Source organism: Aphelocoma coerulescens, chromosome 1 (assembly GCF_041296385.1).
Source record: "Aphelocoma coerulescens isolate FSJ_1873_10779 chromosome 1, UR_Acoe_1.0, whole genome shotgun sequence".
Classification (NCBI taxonomy): Eukaryota; Metazoa; Chordata; class Aves; order Passeriformes; family Corvidae; genus Aphelocoma; species Aphelocoma coerulescens.
In genome coordinates this window covers 94253972-94271362 of record NC_091013.1, presented here as the reverse complement: position 1 = coordinate 94271362, position 17391 = coordinate 94253972, and the positions used below count along the sequence as shown (strand labels likewise).

At 42.5% G+C, this 17391-nt stretch overlaps 1 protein-coding gene across 2 annotated transcripts in view; it reads left to right on the top strand.

Annotated features, from left to right (window-relative positions):
- Positions 1-17391, top strand: part of CASR (calcium sensing receptor) — a 72874-nt gene that overhangs the window by 34085 nt on the left and 21398 nt on the right. The window contains exons 1-3 of one of the 2 annotated variants that reach the window (XM_069019039.1): positions 3276-3378; positions 6132-6438; positions 9283-10164. In XM_069019039.1, the coding sequence (XP_068875140.1) occupies positions 3326-3378; positions 6132-6438; positions 9283-10164 (1242 nt within the window). In that variant the 5' untranslated portion in view covers positions 3276-3325. Of the gene's footprint in view, positions 1-3275; positions 3379-6131; positions 6439-9282; positions 10165-17391 lie in introns of those variants that run through there. The other variant, XM_069019030.1, reaches the window with a different exon arrangement.

Below are 17391 nucleotides of genomic sequence, written 5' to 3'. Positions count from 1 at the left end.
TTATTGGTACATGTCAAATTGAGAGCAGATGTATTTCCTGAAAGGATTTTCTATTTTAAGCAGTAGTGAAATCAGAAAATTCCTCCTGCTGGAGTCGTACAGAAATCTCTCAACACAACCATGGTGGTCCTTTTTGGTTTTGGACCCTGTGATCAGGTATTAGCCCACAGTAGGGTTGTGCATGCTGACTCTAGGAGTCCAATACATTCTTCAAGGTATTTGGTAGAATCTCACATTATCACATGTGAGTTTCCTAAGTTCCAGGCAATTGTCTGGTCTGGAATTATCAAACTTATATTTTTGGGGGGAGAAAAAAAATACACGTTCTAGTTTCTTCACAAAGTAAATCTCCCAAGTCTTGTAGCGTCAAAAACTTCTGTAGGGTAGGAAATCCAATAAAGAAGCATAAATGTGACTGTACACAGTCAAACCAAAGGTGCTAAATCTGTCCCATACCTTTAATTCCCTTGTTGCCCTTCTCTGAGCCTTCTCCATCATTGCTGTATCTTTTCAAAGCTGAGTTTATGCCTGTCCCCTTTTCAGATGGCTGCATACAGCTTTTAATCTCTTTACTACATAGAAAAATGTGTCTCATATCACGTAAGAAAATTAGACCCAGATCACTCTGGCAGTATGAGCATCCTCTCTCTCCTCATGCTCTCTTGCAGCAGCAAGTCATCAGACCATATGAAAAGCTCCATGACAAGACCTAAGGATCCCACTGAAACCCTGTGGGTGGTTTGTTTTAGAGTTCAGTATCAAACAACTTAAGATAACATGGTTTTCCTCTCTTTTGAGGACTGTTCAACCTGATCTGTGCTGTTTGGACATTTTCCCACACATTCAGCTGTGTGTAGTGCCATCCCTATGCTCCCAAACTGGGCTTCCCAATGGATAGGACAGCTTTCTCTCCACTTTTCCAGTTTTTATGTTCTTCATGCTCTTGTGGTTAACACCTTTCTCTCCAGCTCAGCAAACCTGAGCTGGCCTGAACCTACCGTGCATGCCTGGCACATGACTATTCAGAAACCACATACATAACTCAGCATTGAAAGGAAAAGGGAACAGTAACAATCTGTTCTCCATTCTTTTTTTGCTGTTGCTACTGAAAATGCATCCTTGTGCCCTAAACACTGAGCTGCAGTGTCCGAAGTGAAATGATTTTGCCACACTAAATGTCAGAAAGGAATACACAAAGCAAGAGCAGTTTTGTTTCCTGTTTACTGTTTCAGCAATCATGGATCCTGCATTTGATATAAATACACCTCCTATCTTTGTATGCCTCAGGTGCTGCTGCAGCAACTTTCCTTATAACATTTGCTGATGCATATCTGATGTGTGCAGTAGAGGCAGAGACTAAGCACAGCACCAGCAAGCCCTGACCCCCATTCCATTCCCTGTCAGCACCCCCAGAAGCCTATTCATAGCCTGATTTCTCTGCCCTTTCTTGATTTCAGGGAGATTAGCAGTACTCCTGTATTCTGATCATCAGTCTAGCCAAGGTCCCACACTGTGACACAAAGCTTTCAAGCTGTGAAACTGTGGTGAGACACTGTCCCCACGTCATAGTGCAAGACTTCACAGGGCATGGCTCCAGGACTCTTTAGCCCACTGAGTTCCTCTGTCCATCTGAGAGAACAGAATTTTAATTCTAGCTCTTGCAGATGTATTTGCTAATCCCTTTGCAGACCTGAATGTATAACAAGATATTTAGAATTTCTTCCCTAGGATGAAATTACATCCTTTTCTCTCTCTTCCATTCACCTTCTGAATTGTAATTTTTTAATTTTTGATTTTCTTTGTTCTGCATAATTCCCCTTGCCCACAGTCCTTGATTGTAAGACTGGTAAGCAACTCATTATACCCGTGACTGCAGGAATCCAGCAAATGACTGAAGGTCTCCCCTTTGCATAGCTTAGAAATAACAGTGGTAGTAGCAGCAATAACATGCAATTAATGTACTGGAAATCTAGAAAGAACTGAGAAATTAGTATGTGCATGCAGCTACTAGAGAAAGAGGGGTGCTGGTGTGATCGAAAGACATAGGCAGGCTCTGCCACCATTTCTGAGTCTAAGTACCTGTCAGATATGGGAGGGTAAGTGAAAGCTGTATTCAGAGCTTTCACATCACTTTTTCCTCTTTTTCCTTCATATTCCATTGCTTAGTCCCTTGCAAGTATGATAAATGAAGGTCATGAATACACATGAGGCTGTGAATCATTTCTTTATGGAGACTAGCAAGGATCAGGACCAATTTCCCTGCCAGATCCCAACAGTAAGAGCTGTTAAAACCAAACCGTACAAACAAACAGGGGATGGAGCTATGAGGAACTTAAACCATGCAGAGAGCTTTGTGTCCCTTAATTTACATAGCCTTGCTTTGAAACGTTTACTCAGACTTTTAAGCCATCCTGAGCACCATTTGACAGACATGTTTAGTATCTAGCACACTGGTCTGCTGCACAGCTGTGCTCTGCAGATGTGACAGTTACAGTGAGGTATTGTTCCCGATTTCTCTCTCCCTGTTTGTGCTCCTCCCTGGGAAGAGAAAGATTGGTGGGTTGAATACTCTGAGAGGTGGGAGAACAGGCATCAGAAGGGAACCTTTAAGGAAGGAGTGTAAATAAAAATTCCCACCTGCACCTGTGGGCTCTGAATTATTCACATTAAAATCTCATTTAGAGCTTAATGGCCACTTTTCGTAGCACCACATCTCAGAAATGTTAAAATGCGAGACTATGTGAACACACCTGTAAAGTAATATGGCAGAAAATGAGCTTTGGAGCCTGCTTCTTTTCCACCAAGAAAATACTGGTGGCTATTTAAATATTCTGGAAATCTAATGAAAGCTTGTTTCTGATAGTAAATCCTGTACAGTTTCTTTGTGGAAATTACCAGTCAGATTTCTGCATGGTTGACAGAGCATTCCAGTCGCTGATCATATTAATCACAGCAGCAGCATAGCACAGGAGGTCAGCTGCATCAGTGGGACCTACTGCCATGTTCAAAGGCCTCTCTTAGCAATCCCTCATGTACACACCAAGCCAAGAGGAACCTATCTGCAGCCCCTTGCTGGGATCTTACAGTACAGTGGGAGAGAAATTATCCACAAAATATCCATTCATAGAAATTGAAAGAATCTTGTTTCATTTAGAGCAGTCTGGCAGCACTGCCTTTGTCTGACCATATCTGTGTTACAGAACTGATTACAGCACTGTCTCAGCTGACAAAAAGAGAGCTTGTCTGAAGCTCTATCAGGTGTTGGAGCAGGCAGAGTGAGGAGTGTTGTCTTCATCCCACCTGATCCTGTCCTCCTGAGCTGCTGATGCTGCTATCAGGAGAGGTGCAAGTGAAGAGAACGGCATGTCTCCTGCCTAGGTTAGTTCAAGATAAATTATTGAAAGCATTTCAAAAATATTTTGGAGTCTGGCTCCCAGAAAACAGCTCCTACTCTGCTTTCCCTCCAAAATAAAATGAATCCAAATGCAAGTACATGAAGTAGAGGCCTTATATGGTAAATATACACTAATCAGGAGCGTATGTCAAAAAGGAAAATAAACTGTGTATCATGGGCCTTAGTCTGCATTTACTGAATTAAATGCCAAATATTTCTTTGACGTGAAGGGTAAGACAATCCAGTTCACTGCTTTCAAAGATACCCTCTGAAGATACCACCTTGTGGCATTTAAAAAAAATAAAGCCAAATTCCTTCCAAGCAGGTAAAATAATTTTGTGTCATACTTCGCCTGCATAATTTAAAGTGAGCAGGTTTAAATTTTCTTTTACATATACTCAAATGTGTGAAGCTTTTCCCAGTAGTATAGTGGTATCTTTGAACTTCCCAGATTCTCAGTAGTCTTCCCTTTAAATATAGAAAATGCGATCAAATTTTTCTCTTTTACATGAGGAGCCTGAATATGGCTCCTTGCTTCAAATCCTATTCATATTAAAAATATCTGTAAACATGTGTAGCTTTTTAAAAAGAAGTGTCACAAACCCCTTCCTTGTTTCCATTTATCCCAGTGTGCATTATTGACCACGTGAGGCAACACTGTGTGCTGAACACATCTTCTTGTGCACAGCACTCACTGACTCAATCCCTCTGAGACTTGCCCTTTTATTTCAGAGCTCTCTCATTGCATCTCATTTCTTAATGGTTTGAAACTAGACCAAAAAGTATTCTAAATTACCAAATTACTTGTATCAGTAACCCACACTCCCATGCTTCTAAAGGCTAATCTTAATAAAGCTAACTGTCTCTTTGGTAATAACTTATAACCAAGGACTCAAACTTTTTGTCCTGAGGAGATCTGTACTGAAATTGTGCTGTCTGGGCTTTGAGGTACAACCTCAGAGCTGAACCTCATTTGGAATTTGGCCAAAGATGTCTGGAGAGGTGAAGTCAAGTTGAATAAATGAAGTTTTTAAGACTTAAAGATAAACCTTAGATGTGATATCTTTAGAAATTCTGATCCCAGATGAATCAGATAAAACTCATGGAATGGAAGTAATGTGGCTTTGTTCATTCAGCTTTGAAAAAGTCAGACATAGCTAACATCAACTTTGGAAGCAATTAATTTAATCCAGCAATTAAAAATGTTCAGGTCATATACCTCAGAGATTGGAAGGTTGCAATTTCATGAAGCTTGTCTTTAAAATCTTCACCTTAGCAATGGAAACATTTCTCTAAGCATTTCAAAATGTAACTCATGTGAAACTTAAAATTTACCATTTCATATAGAATCTGTTCTTGGGCAGGCTATTTCCCCAGGCTTTTCCACTTTTGGGGCCCATCACCTTTCCCAGTGGATCTCAAGCATAACAGCATTGATACTTTCCTGTTTTCACCTGCAACTCAGCACAAAACTGCAAACTAACTGGTTTCCTGACCCATAGTGCATTCCAAGGAAGGACAGGTTTCAGTTCATGAAAGTTTCTGCCATTCCAGCTGCATTGCCCTAAAACACAGCAGCCCCTCAGGCACACAACTGGTTGCCAGGGCAGCTTTATAGGAGAAAACACAGTAAAACTTCAGAATAACATGTGTCAAAGGTACTTCCTTCCTCCTGCTTTCCTCAAAGACATTTTTCTCCTTTTTGGATAAGCAATCATCCTGCTTCAGATTCTTCCACTGCCTGCCTACTGATGCCATAAACAGGGACTTCCAGCTCCTGCAGCACATTTGCCACCAATACACAGCTCCGGGTTAGCTCCATGCACAGGTGCGAGACAATCAGAAAACTCAGCTTCTCCATCTTAGGGATGAGAGAAGGCTTCAAAAAACAGTTTCAGTTTCACAGGCCAGCTCTGAGGGCATCTTCTGAGTTCATGTCTAAAGCAAATGTGTGAGAGCGCCATAATAATGGGAAAGTTACTCCTTCAGTGAAGGCACTGGAGTATCTAATTAATGAGTTACCAGTTTACACCAGGATTTATATTTATAGCTTATCTCTGTTCTCTGGTATGAACAGTCCGACTGTGCTCTCTCTCACAAAGTGAAGTGTGTCATGTGAGGCCGAATTTCCCTGAGCAGAGCACCTCTGCATCCAGAAGTGTGCCGGTGCTGTGGCTCAGCCTGCTCTGCCTGCCCAAAGCCGAGAGGAGCTGACACACTCCAGGAGTATCCCTGAGCCTAAGTCCCAGGCAGCATCAGCACAGGCTTAGCAGACACTGCCATCTGCATTCAGAAACATGTCAGAGGAGCCTGGAAGCAAACCTGGTAAGTGTGTAGCTTTGAGTCAGAGGATCACAAGTGATCCATTTCCTCAGGGATCACAAGATCAGGTTTAGGGTCCTGAGCACAAGGGACAGGCCAGAGACACCAGTCCACACATGCTGTCTTTCAACTTTTCCAGATTTTAGGGGACTTAGAAAACTTCACCTCTGGAGTGAGGTCCCAAACTGAAAAGTTGAGAGCCAGAACTAAACCTCGTAGCGTAAGGGCGCCTCTTCTGTAAACACTGGAGACAAAAGCAAAACTTTCCAAATTTAGTAGGATGAAAGAAATCCTGTAAGTTGCTTTTGCTTTTTTGTATCTGGAATTTTACCCTCTGTCTTTGCCTCATTCCTGATCTCCTCTTCTTGGTTTTCCTCCTTCTCACTCTATTTTGTTTTTAATTTTGCTCCCCCAGGTATAATTTCCGAGGCTTCCGCTGGCTCCAGGCTATGATCTTTGCCATAGAAGAAATAAACAGTAGCCCAACTCTCCTTCCCAACATGACCCTGGGATACAGGATATTTGACACTTGCAATACTGTCTCAAAAGCCCTGGAGGCCACACTAAGTTTTGTGGCCCAGAACAAGATAGACTCCTTGAACCTGGACGAATTCTGTAACTGCTCAGAACATATCCCTTCCACCATTGCAGTCGTGGGAGCAACTGGCTCTGGCATCTCCACTGCTGTGGCCAATCTGCTGGGACTCTTTTACATACCTCAGGTATGGTTCCACCTCACTTGTTTAGGTTACAAGAAGTGGCCTGCTTCTCTACTCTGCAGAGGTTACGTAAAGATCACTTAATCTTTGCCATTTCCAATAGAACTTTAGGGAGAGAAACAATAAAATGGGGGTTGGGAGGGGAGTGGGTGTCATTATGATAGAAATGTGTCTTGCTAGCACTTTGCAGTCCCCAAATACAAATGTTACTGAGCAGCCAGTAACAACATTTGGCCAACAGCAGCTTAGTCTAGGAGGACTGAAGTCCTCTAGAGTGGTTTAATCTGTGAATACAGGTATTTTAGGTCAGTCAATGACAGTTGCCAGCCCTGACAGCTTAGTCGTGCTGTTACTTCACAATGGTGACTCTCTGGTCTGGTCCAGCTCCCACAGACAGCCCGCTCAAGGCAGAGTTCAGTCACTGCCAGCTGCTCTTTAGGTCTCTCACCATCTCTGATCATTCAAGTAGGTGACCTGTAAAATTGTTGCTTATGCTGATCAGGTGCTGTGGAGGTTTCTTCTTAGCTGACTTGCCTTTCTTTTGCCCTAGGGGACCCAAACCAAGGTTTGTGAAATCACATGGATATGCCCCCTTGTCCTGAGGTCCTCTGTGTGGTGATGTGGTTGTGCCAATTCCTGTGTTGCAGCATCCTTCGGGCTGCATTCCGACTCTGCTGGGGCCAGTGCCAGCCTCCACGGTCCCATCCTTTTGTTTAAGAGAACTGCTGCTCTGCCAAGACCTTAAGCAAAGTACAAGGCTGGCCTAACGTTGTTGCTCTTGACTTTAGATTTCTACACTGAAGTCAACTTTGGAAAAAATACTTGGCCTTATCCATTTAAGTGTTACCTTGTATAGCCTAACACTTCCAATTCCTCTTCCAAAATTGATACAGGTGCCAGAGCTCACGAGAGGCCTTATAACAAGATTGTGTCACAATGTGCTTTCAATCTGTCCTGAGAGATATAACTTTGCTTCACCCAGGGTTCTAATTCCCATCTGCATCATGAATGAAGAAGGAAGGATTGCCCTGTGCACAGTGATATATCTTGTCTGTTGTGTCTTATCAGTCTGACTTCTTTGCAGGAGTCTGAAAAACTGAACATTTGGTCTCTAAGTAGGGCAGGAATGGTTTAAGCTGTGATATCTGGGTATTGCCCAGAGTGGCATTAGAAGTTGGCATGTAATAAACACCCTGATGACATCTTATGAGGCATTGTTGATTTACACACCACATTACCAGGTGAACAAGGGCAGCTGAGAAGGGTTGGTGAGTTCAACTGAACATAAGAGATGTTTGCAGTTTGCAAACTTTCTCTTTAAACAGAGAATGACATTTGTCCTGTGAGGCAGTAGCCTTATCTAGAGGCTGCAGAAAAGGGTAGATGTCAAAAGGTTCCGTTCTGGAGCAAAGTCTCAGCCAGGTGGTTGAAAGCAGGCTTTTAGAGTGGCAGTTGTCAGGTAGAATTGTCACAGCCATTTTTAGCAAGGCCATTAGCAAACCCAGGCTTGTAGGCATTGCATTTCAGTACAAGTTGAAGGTATATTTTCCAATTAACGTGCAGCTCATTACTCATTCTGTTGACATAGACACTGAAAATGTTACGACTCTGCTCTGTTTCTCAGTACCCCACCTCAGTGTCCCCTTACAGCACGTGTGGCAGTGGGACACATTGCCTGTACCTCTTGGCAAAAGGTTGAAGGGGCTGAGAGTGGCACTGGGCAAGAGCCTGTCCAGGGGAGAGTACAGCTCTGTGAAAGGATGGTTTACTCCTGTGGCCCTTGAAATTGCACTGGAAGACCTCCTTTTCTTTCTTCTTGAAGAAACATTAAACAACAGAGTTTAAGGAGGAGATAAGGTTTTCTGTAAATTTCCACTTTGTACAAAATGAACTGTTTATAGAAGACTTTTTCAGATGAGAGTCAGTCTTAAAGAATTCAGATACCAATCTCTAAATGCATTTTAGAAGTTCTTGAGATCTTTAAACAGTTATTATCTGGAGTTTATGGATTTCTTCCTACTTGTAGGTAATTCACGTTATAACTTAAGAGCGTATGGCACTTGTTCTGATTAGGGAAAATAAAATATTTCTTGGTAGTTTTAGAAAAGGAAATAAAATCCAATTTAAACCATAAAACATGGTGGCTTATGAAGCATGGAATGCCCACTGGCTTCTTTGCTTATTCTGGCCAGCAATCAGGAAACACAGCTAAAGTAGCATTACCATAACACTCTGCAGGATCAAAGGAGCTGATAGACATCACATTCTTCTTATGCCAATTGTCAGGGATTGTATATAAAAGGCATATGGTGCCTGATGGAGCCTGTTTAAGGATGGGGATGGATGTCAAATCCAAGGAGAGACAGACAGAGTAGCTTCAGGATGGCAGTACCACTGCGCTGTCTCATGTCTGCTTCAGAACAGAGAAAACCTGTGGTTTGTCTTAATTAAGTGCATTGCCCTCATTTATCTAGATGGCACATTCTTTTTATTTCTGGATTTGACAGAAATCTTTGCCATTCCTCCAGTCTAGTGTTTATTTCTCTCTCCCTCAGATCCCTGACCTTGCAGGTGGGCATAAGGTGGCTCCAGCCTCTCAGGTCTGAGCAGCTGCTCCTGTGTGTGTGCCTCTGTTGGACAGGCACAGCTACAAGAAGATGCAGGCTCTCGGAGTGGATCACCTGCAAACACACACTAAGAAAATGGGGCTGCCAGTGTGGTGCTCAGCTCCCTCCCTGCCCCATCTGGGGTTACACAGGCTGACAGTGATGCTAGGTAAATGGATGTCATTTATTTCTAGGCATTTCACTTTATGGTGTGTTTTGCTTGTTTGCTGTGCTCTGACAGGTCAGCTATGCCTCATCCAGTCGCCTCCTGAGCAATAAGAACCAGTTCAAGTCCTTCCTGCGCACAATCCCCAATGATGAGCATCAGGCCACAGCCATGGCAGACATCATCGAGTACTTTCGCTGGAACTGGGTGGGAACAATCGCAGCTGATGATGACTATGGCCGGCCAGGGATTGAAAAGTTTCGGGAAGAGGCAGAGGAGAGAGATATCTGCATTGATTTCAGCGAGCTCATCTCCCAGTACTCAGATGAAGAGGAGATCCAGCAGGTGGTAGAGGTCATCCAGAACTCCACAGCAAGAGTGATTGTTGTTTTCTCCAGTGGCCCAGACCTAGAGCCTCTCATCAAAGAGATTGTCAGGCGAAACATCACTGGCAAGATCTGGCTGGCAAGCGAGGCCTGGGCCAGCTCTTCCCTAATAGCCATGCCAGAGTTCTTCCGTGTGATCGGCAGCACCATCGGGTTTGCACTGAAGGCAGGACAGATCCCAGGCTTTCGTGAGTTCCTGCAGAAGGTGCATCCCAAGAAGTCCACCAACAACGGCTTTGCCAAGGAGTTTTGGGAGGAGACATTTAATTGCTATCTCCCTGATGGGTCCAAAAATTCTCCTGCTTCAACTTCCTTCCACAAGGGCCATGAAGAGGGCCTGGGAGCTGGAAATGGAACATCTGCCTTCCGACCTCCATGCACGGGGGATGAGAACATCACTAGCGTGGAGACGCCGTACATGGACTACACACACTTGCGGATATCCTATAATGTGTACTTGGCAGTGTATTCAATTGCCCATGCCTTGCAGGATATTTATACCTGTACCCCTGGGAAGGGACTGTTCACCAACGGGTCCTGTGCAGACATTAAGAAGGTGGAGGCATGGCAGGTAAGCCCTTCATTCTTGTGCCTGTGTAATGTATCTGCAGAAGGAAAGACAAGCTGTCCCAAATGCCCTTTAGGGTGCCTTTCATAATCCTGGGTCTCAGACACAGCATAAGGCTCCTGGGCTGCAGTGTGTGACTGTGTGTGAGGTAGGTGCATGCTCCCACCCCACAGGAAATGTAAAGTAAGTTGGGTTAGGCCTGCAGTGAAAGATGCTTAAACCAAGTTAAATTTTCTTGCATTTGCTGCGGGCCAAAAGTGCACACACAGACAATTACCACAGCCTGGCTGACGCAAGGTAACTTGATCATATATTGAGCCTTACATAAACAAGAGGGCCTGGAGAGAACACATAAACAAGGAAAACAGTTTTTAGAGTTCATTTTCTTTGGCAAGCTTTACATCTTTTGCAATCCCATGACAATTTTCCATACAGGCTGTATTTTTTTCCTCACAGTTTTAAGCTTATATAGGATCAAACTAAAGAAGATTGAGTAATGAAGGAAAATAATGTGTGGCTCCTGGGCAGAAAATAGATAGCTGCTTTGATTTGGCAGTGGTATTTGTGAATTGATGAAATTATACTAATGACTTAGTCCCATTTACCCATTCATTCAATGCATTCTGCCCACTACCACATGGATCATATTCTGGCATTTTGTCTCCTGATCCTTTATGAGTACTCTATACCCTACTATGTGTTTGATTGTGCTATCCAATGTGGTATTCACTTTGTGGTTTTAATATCTACTTCATTCTTAACACAATTAGCATGGACTATCAAATGATGATAGGTCAAATATGTAGCAAAATCTGTCTGCCTCATTCTAGTTGTCACAGAATGCTTGAGTCCAAACATGCCTGAAATCAGAACAACACAGGTGAATAAATGGGAAATCACCTATCCATTTGCATGGGTAATTTCCTTTCTTTGGGATAGCCTAACCAAAACAAAGTCTGTCCTTGCCACAAACTGCAGATGTCAGGTCACATTCACGTGGGAACTGCAGTTTGGTTCCTGCCTAGTCTCAATTAACTCAAAAACATCAACCAGATCAAAGTAAAAGGCTTTGTCTTGGCATTTATAGGAAACCTGCACTGCTCTAGGTGCCTGATTGGGTTTAACAAAACCACTTTACTCAGAGTTGATGAGTGCAGGGTTTGACTCTGATTTAGAGGAATCCTGCAATTGCTGGCTGTCTCTGAAGTTTCTGTCTTTCAAAGCTATTCTGCTTTTCAGGAAAATACTGGTAGAAAAGGGCAAGTTGCAGACAGATTTAGCTTTCACTGTTGTCAGTAAAAACGATCCAGAATAAATGTAGTTCATTCCTTTATGCCTTGTCAACTTGGAAAGTGGAGCTGGATATTCATGCCATTGCTAAGTAAAATAATGTGTTTGTTGAAGATTCCACAGTTGGGAAGAACAACCTCTCATTTCTGTGTTGCTTGTCAGGTGCTGAAGGATATATGCATCAAAATGTAAGGCATCCTGCTGATCTAGGCATTTGGATATACATACTTGCCTGAGAGGAGGGAATCAGCATCAAGGATTATGTAGAGAATAACCTGACTGGGCAGGAATAGGGAGTGCTACAAAGGATCAGGCTATACTTATAATGACCACCATCACACAGTGTTGGCTTTCAAGCCTACTTGCACATTTTTTTCACTTTGTTTCAAAATCAAACACATGAATAGCAGGTAAATGCCAAATTTGTGTGCACACCTACTTCATACTAGGCATTGCAGCTCATTACCCTCAGGAAGCTTTCCTCAGCCCTGGGAGTAATGAGTTCACCTCACAAACACGCAGCCTCCAGCATCTCCAGAGAGTGGTTTTCTGACAACCATGCAGAAGAAAATCATTGTAGTAAAGTCAATCTCATTTGCAGTGGTACTTCTGCCAGTGTTCACTGCCTGTTCGCTTTTTCACAATCCGCTCTGGGTTTTCTTGATGGGAAGTGACCCAAGAGAGCAGGGACAGTGTTATGAGGCCCCCATACCTGTGACTGCAGGGCAGCTGCTCACAGTTACTGGCCAGGTGCTGTGTGGTACAAATAAGGTGAACCTGCTGAACTCGTGGCTCCATTAGCCTGAGCTCCTGTCTGGAGCAGCACTTGGCAGCAGGGTCGGTGGCTGAGGAGCAAAAGTGGTACACTCCACAATTTAATTATGTACCATTTAATTTTGTTGCCTTTCAATGGCAACAATATTAACACATAGGAGATTTTATTGTTGTCTGCTAATTGCTAATTTTATGTACTTATAATACAAATCTTTTGGGGGATGTGTTCTGTATCATTTGTGGAGTGTGCTTGTGCCGGTCCATATATAACCCAGAATTTTTACTTCAGTGATCAGGTTGTTTGAAGTGGACAGCCTAGCAGGGAATCAGTGTGAGCTGGTTAAACTAAGTGAAGTTCTCCTATTAGGAATTTACCATCTACAGTTTAAGAAGGCTCTACCTATATTTCAGCATGGGGAGTGCAGGATTTTTCTGTCTCCTAAGCTGAAATATCATATACTACCATTTTTCATATTTACTTATTTATAGCTACTTCTTTCAGAAGCTGTTTGCTCATTTTCTCCACCTGAGTCAGTGATCTTTGACAGATCCTGTCCATAAACCCAGTCATGCTTCCTTTTGTTTTACCAGTGCCTCTGAAGCTGGCTGTGGGCAGTTCCACTGGAGATGGGACTGTCCAGCTGCCTTGGCATGTGCAGAGGTGCAGGCACAGGCAGAGCTGGTGAGCAGGCAGGACAGCTTCCAGGCTGTGCTCAAAGGAACCTGTGCCACTCATTCCACATGCAGAGCTGGCCAGGGAATTCAGAATCCTCTATCTGAAAAAGGGACAACTGGCACTTCAGAATTCTGCAGACAATTGCAGATTTTATTAGGATGTCTGTGCTGCCCTTACTCTGGGCCATCTGAGCTGTCTTAAGAATCTGTGCTGCTTCAAGGCAGAAGATAATCGAGGTGCACACTTTTGCAAGATGCCTTGCAAAGGGCAGACAGTATTGTCTGCATGTGCCATTGTTGTGTCCTGCACAGTATTGAACAAGATCAAATCAATTACTTTTTGCACTGTTTTTCTCAGGTAACGAACAGGTGTCCAGAACAAAATGTATAAATTCTGTTGCTTTGGGGCAAGAGAAAATTTTACAAAAAGCACTAAGAATTGAAGTGCATGAGTGCAAATAGTACAACAGAAAAAATCCTCCTAAGGGTTTCCAATACCTCTGGCTGTCGCAAGACCACTGTCTTCTGCTGAGGGGTTGTGACTTTATAGGAGACCATATCAAGTAGAGCTAATTTTGTGTGTTGCTCTCATTCATGGACTTGCCCAAACACAAGCTCCCATAAGCTACAAAACGGAAGCAGGAAGTTATGGCAGGAGGTGGGATACCAGCTCAGAACTGCTGTACTGATGCTGCCTCTTTGTCAAAATTCCCTGCATTTTCGGCCTGTTTCTCCATAACTGCTTTAACAGTCTGGTTTTGAAGCCCTTTTTCTTAATATCTTCCCTCATAAGATTTCTCAGCTCCCTCAAGTTCCTTCATTTTCTTGGTCTCTGCTCATGAGGCTATTTCCGTGGTCACTTCTAGGAAAAAGTCCATCTGCTCTTTTTTCAGTTCCCCTCTGAGCATTTACAGGAGCCTCTCTGGTGTCTCTATCTCACTTCAAGCATTGTGTGATCCTGCAAAAAATAGAGAGAAAACTAATAGGGAATCCTATTCTGTCCTTCAGGGCAAATATTTACTACTTCATATTATTAATGTGTGAGAAGATGAAAGACCTGTCTTTTCTTTGGACTGAGTTCACTCGGTTTCTGCCCATTCATCTGGATTCTTGATGAGTATCTTTGGGCCTCTCTTTGTGTCTTGCATTAAAAGCATTGTGATTAAATGGGGAAGAGAGGCTCCCAAGGATTTGAGAAGGCAAAGATGTGTAGTCACAGGGTCACTGAGCAGAGCATCTTTGGGTCGTCTCCCAGACAATTTGCAGGTTGCTGTTACATTGGAGGCTGTGAACTTTGGCATGAATGAAAGATGAGAGCTCTGTCAGGCACCAAGGCAAAGCACAGTGCAAGGGCTGAAATATGTGTTGTGCTAATGACTCGCAGGTTAGAGACATACTCGTGCATTTTTCTATGCCTGGAAATCTGATTGACCTCAGACTTAGTAAAAAGCTGCCATATGCTGTTCCATAAAATAAAAACAAATACAAGTTGGCTTCACCTAGCAACACCTAAAGTCTTTTATTACATTTGTGCACCTCCCAGCCAACAGTTCCTTCCTCAGTGCTGGTGATGTGCGTTGTGAAGAGGCAGAAATGGATTGGCACCTTCTCCAGCTTTACATTTAGGCATGTCTGCCTGGCTGGAAATTGATTCTGCAGGGCTTTAAAGAAGAAAATAATGCCTTAGATGACATAGACCTTTGAGCCTAATGGCTTATCTAATCAATTTTTGTGTCTATTAAACTATAGAGGCCTGTCTGAACAATTCAAAACCAGCGGCTTTGTGATATACAGAATTAAACAGTATCAGAACCTCTATTAACTATGGCTGGTGTGAACATTAGTCATTTGGGAAGAATCTCATTGAAAACAGAGGAAGCTGTTGAATGTCAGGCAACTGCAAAACCTTGCCTACTCTGCATTACAAATGCACTGAAGATGTATTTGTTGTGAACAGAAGGCAAGAGGTGTGCCTTTGTTGTGGGAGACAGAATTGAGAGGGACACAACTTGGGCCATGCACAGAAATGTTGGGGGTCAATAGAGCAAACACAGATATTTCCCTACCAGGGCAACAACAGACAATTGCTTATTCATCAATTTGAAGATAACAACTTGCCATCAGCTGAGAGCATCACTTGAGATATCTTCCACTAAGCAGGCAACAGATGGAGTATTATTTAGATGTCTCTACAGCTAAAAGGAGAAAGACTTAACTGGACTCACCGGTAGGAAAGGTGCTGGGAAACTATGGCCCTGACAAGGCTGCTAGAAGAAGGGTGAATTACCTGCATGCAGCAAATACAACAAAGGAGTTATGGTTAATAATTACTAAGTAAAGAATGGCTGAGATTCTTCTGAGTTGGGGTAGGACACACTGCCTGATGACCAAACCCACAGTATTCTTGTCTGCCCCCAAACACGTTGAATTTTTCATAAAAGTCACTTTCAATAGAGTCACTTATGTGCTGCTTTACAACAAAAGCTGTATTTGAAAAGAACTTTTTTATATTTATGAAGCTCATTTATGAAGTACTTTTGTCAGTTGGGGAAAAGTCAGTTTTGCAGCCTATAGTGGGAATTTTAGGGAAGGCTCCATTAAATGCTCCTATAACGTATCGCTGTAGCAACTTCAGATAACAATTATCCCTTGAATTACCAAGACATCAGACACCAGTATCTGTTATAAAGACACAGCATGTCTTTGTTACAGAAAAGAATGTAAAGTTTCTTCTGGCACTGATACTACTCACAAATGGAGCTGGTGATAAAGGGCACCTTGAGAGCTTCCTAACAGCACTCACAAAGTGGGATGAGGAAACAAGTGGATATATAAAAAATTTCCATTTATCCCAAGGTAGGGTTGAAGCTATCTTCAAAGGCATGATAATCATAGCATAGTTTATTATTTCATTTTTTTATGAGTAGTCAGCCATCTTCACAAACGCTTTACTAACCAGCCACAGAGTTTTATCTCCAAAGTGAACTTTCATGCACTATGAAGGACTGGTGTTGCTCTGCACACAAGTTAGAAGGAATGAGAACAAATTACTTTTTATGGTGACCCTTTTGTCTTGTAGAATTATAAGAGTGGTCTTCCAACTGGACTAGAAGCAATACTTTGCTCTGAAAGGACTTTCACTCGTGTCTGTAGGAAGAATGACATGAAAGACTGTAAAAATCAAAGTCTCGATATGAGATTTCTTTGTTGGCCAAAACTTACACTGGTAGAGGAAATGGAAAAAATGGATGCAAGCCAGTAGCCAAGTGGAACATGTGCCCAGACACAGTAACTGAATCCCCTGGAACGTTAGTTGACCACTGATGGGACCTATGACTGTGCTTGCCCACTCTGAATGTCTGAAACACTTGCATGAGTTCAGTCAACTCACTGTGACTATAGGAAACTTAGGGACTCTTTTTATTTTTCCCCACGGATAGTACTTCTTGAATACATTATAAGTAAACATTGAACCCAGGTTTCTTGAATTACCATGGTTTTGTTAAAAGAAATGACCCCTAGAGTGCAGAATCTGTTGGTTCTCATTCTAACAAAGAGTTTACCCAAGCATTGAAGTAATTCATCCTATAGCTCCAAATAGGAAAGGATTTACAGTCAAAAGTTATGACATTCTCCTGGTCTAGAGAGCAGAACAGTTCTTCAAAGCAGTATCAGCAGTGCTTTGTGCAGGATGCAGTTTCAGACCTCATTGGGACTTTGAAGACACTGATCCATAAAGGGCTGTTTGAAGAAAGTGACAGCAAAGGGGTGTAAAGGGACACATGTACACAGTTGTTCTCTGCACAGCTGCGTAGGGATGGCATTAAACACCTTCCAGAAAAAACATTTCAATCAGACTTCAATTACACAAGACAACATATGTGAATTATACTACTTGAAAACACTGAGCACTTGAACCTTTGAATCTATTAGTAGCTTTAATAATATGACAATTTTTAATGTATTATTTAATATTAAACTTAAATTAATAAGAAGAGCCCTATCTTAAGTTGTTAGATACTTCACCACAATAGTTATTGTGCAGTGTGGTGATGTCCCAAGAGCATTAAAGCATCATTTACTCAGTTAGGACTTCTGCCAATAGATCCCTCAACATTAGTACACAGCAACCTGGGCTATTGTACCCAATGGATTTCTCCATATTATATTTGCTGCAAGTGAAAACCAAAGCAATTATGGCAGTAAGTCTAGACTAAGTGGCTCTGATTTTTTTTCATGTCATGGCTATAGATAAAGACAGGAGCACACAGCACAAAGTACCATCTAACAGCACTGACAATTAGTTTTCATTGTACCTGTACAATTATGTTTTTCTGTCCAGAGACCATCCCTCCCCACTAAACCTTAACAGAAACCTAAAAAATGTTCAAATGGGGTCACTTTCCAAATGATCATGCAGCTTGAAATCCTTTGTATAATTAACTATGTAAATTTATGCCACGTTCAGGAAAGCAAGTAATCTTGATCCAG